Here is a 1,898-nt window from a genome sequence, read left to right as displayed (position 1 = left end):
CATATGTGGCTGAAATATGGGATATGCGTGTCAACGGTGAGTGAAAGTAAGATTGTATGGTCTGTGTGGCGTGGGGGAATTTCATGTGCCTGTGTGGGTGCAGGCTTTCTTTTTAAAAATAAGCCACTTTAGGTGGTGTCGCCTCCCCTCACTTCTGTGATTGATTTTGCGAGGCTAATGGTGCGTAAAAGCACTGGTGAGATCTGGGGGCGCCTCCTTGGCTGACGTCAGGGAGAGAGTTTAAAAGGGGGAGACCGTGGAGAGCTCGAAAGCGGCTGAAGGAGACGCTACACGGAGCCGTCGCTGCTGCCTGCGGACCTGCTTCTAGACTGACCCACCGCGCTCCAGCTAGGCTGCCTGAGGCCGGGGAGATGCTGTCCTGCCGTCTCCAGTGCGCGCTGGCCGCGCTCTGCATCGTCCTGGCTTTGGGCGGTGTCACTGGCGCGCCCTCGGACCCCAGACTCCGCCAGTTTCTGCAGAAGTCTCTGGCGGCTGCCACGGGAAAACAGGTAAGGAAATGGCTGGGACTTGCCCCTCTTGCAAATTCCCCAGCCTTTCCCCTTAGCTCTTGCTGCAGCGCCCGCGACAGGTGTTTAGCTGGCGCTTCTCAGAGTCAGCTCCTAGGGAAACTTTTGAAATCTAGGGTCCGGGTCCCCTCTTACCCTTTCCCGACTTCATCAGCGCAGTTGGTCACCTTGAAGGTAAGTTCCTTCCTGGCGTTCAAATAGAATTCAGAACCGGGATAGCAGAGAAAGCCTGGCGGGACTGGACTCTAACCTTGCTGCTGCGCCTGGGGCTGCTGACCCAGGTGCTGAAATGCAATGTTACTCCGCAAAGGAGCCTGGAGGGAAGTTTGCCTTTACCTTGCAAAATAAATACGGCAAGAAGGCAAGAACTCAGATCCACCTAGTAATCCCATAAAAGGAAAATGGAGCTGCGCAAACGGTTGGCATTCTATTTATCTATAAAACCACTTTTTATCTTCTGTGGTTTCTCTGTGTTTTCAGCCTGTATGGGCAGAGCACTTTATGAAAGATTTGGGTTTGGGAAAGCTTTTTCCCCCCTTAATCTAGTGAATATAGCAATCATCCATCTTATTTTGAAAACTACATTTTGAATGATTAAATCGTATTTTCAAACCGCATCTCTCCCTTTCTCCCATTCCTCCTTTTGCTCTTCTCTCTGCCCCATCCAGGAACTGGCCAAGTACTTCTTGGCAGAGCTGCTGTCCGAGCCCAACCAGACAGAGAACGATGCCCTGGAGCCCGAGGATTTGCCCCAGGCAGCGGAGCAGGATGAAATGAGGCTGGAGCTGCAGAGGTCTGCTAACTCAAACCCAGCCATGGCACCCCGGGAGCGCAAGGCTGGCTGCAAGAACTTCTTCTGGAAGACCTTCACATCCTGTTAGCTTCGACGTTGTCGTCTCGGCAAGACCTCTGATCCCCCTCCTCCGAATCCCGTCTCTCCTCCTCAGCCCCCAGCCCCCATGCTCAAGTAGACCCTGTGTTAGCAATCGGAGACTGTAAATACAAAATAAAATTATGGTGAAATTATGAAGAACAACTGGTTTGACTTTTTATTCAGTAAATTGTCTTGTTCAGAACTGTGTGACGAACTTGAATTGTGGCTTTTGCAAACATATTTTAGGTCCACATACCAATGTTCACAAACAACCTATTTAAAATTTCCTGTGGGAATAAAGGTTGGACTTTGAGTGATGGTTCATTTAAAACTTACATAACTTCAAATGTTTATAAATTGAAGCATGTATCCAAGTGATAGCTATTGGAAACGTCTGCTATAAACATTATTTACATATTATGGACATTTGGAAACAGATGTTGGGGTACCAAATGTCCTTCAGAACTTATGGGCAGGCAGGCTGAAGTGTTCAACTG

The 1,898-nt window shown here is 49.3% G+C and overlaps 1 protein-coding gene across 1 annotated transcript; it reads left to right on the top strand.

The window, feature by feature from the left end:
• Positions 1–249: 249 nt before the first annotated feature.
• On the top strand, positions 250–1,553 carry Sst (somatostatin). The gene is made up of 2 exons (XM_055625088.1): positions 250–509; positions 1,196–1,553. The coding sequence occupies exons 1-2, from the start codon at positions 372–374 to the stop codon at positions 1,406–1,408; spliced, it is 351 nt and encodes a 116-aa protein (XP_055481063.1). The 5' UTR covers positions 250–371; the 3' UTR covers positions 1,409–1,553.
• The last annotated feature ends 345 nt before the right edge of the window (positions 1,554–1,898 follow it).

The sequence above is a fragment of the Psammomys obesus genome, unplaced genomic scaffold (assembly GCF_907164565.1).
Source record: "Psammomys obesus unplaced genomic scaffold, mPsaObe1.curated_primary_1811, whole genome shotgun sequence".
Taxonomy (NCBI): domain Eukaryota; kingdom Metazoa; phylum Chordata; class Mammalia; order Rodentia; family Muridae; genus Psammomys; species Psammomys obesus.
Note: the sequence above shows the minus strand (reverse complement) of the source record. Positions and strands in the feature narration are given on the sequence as shown.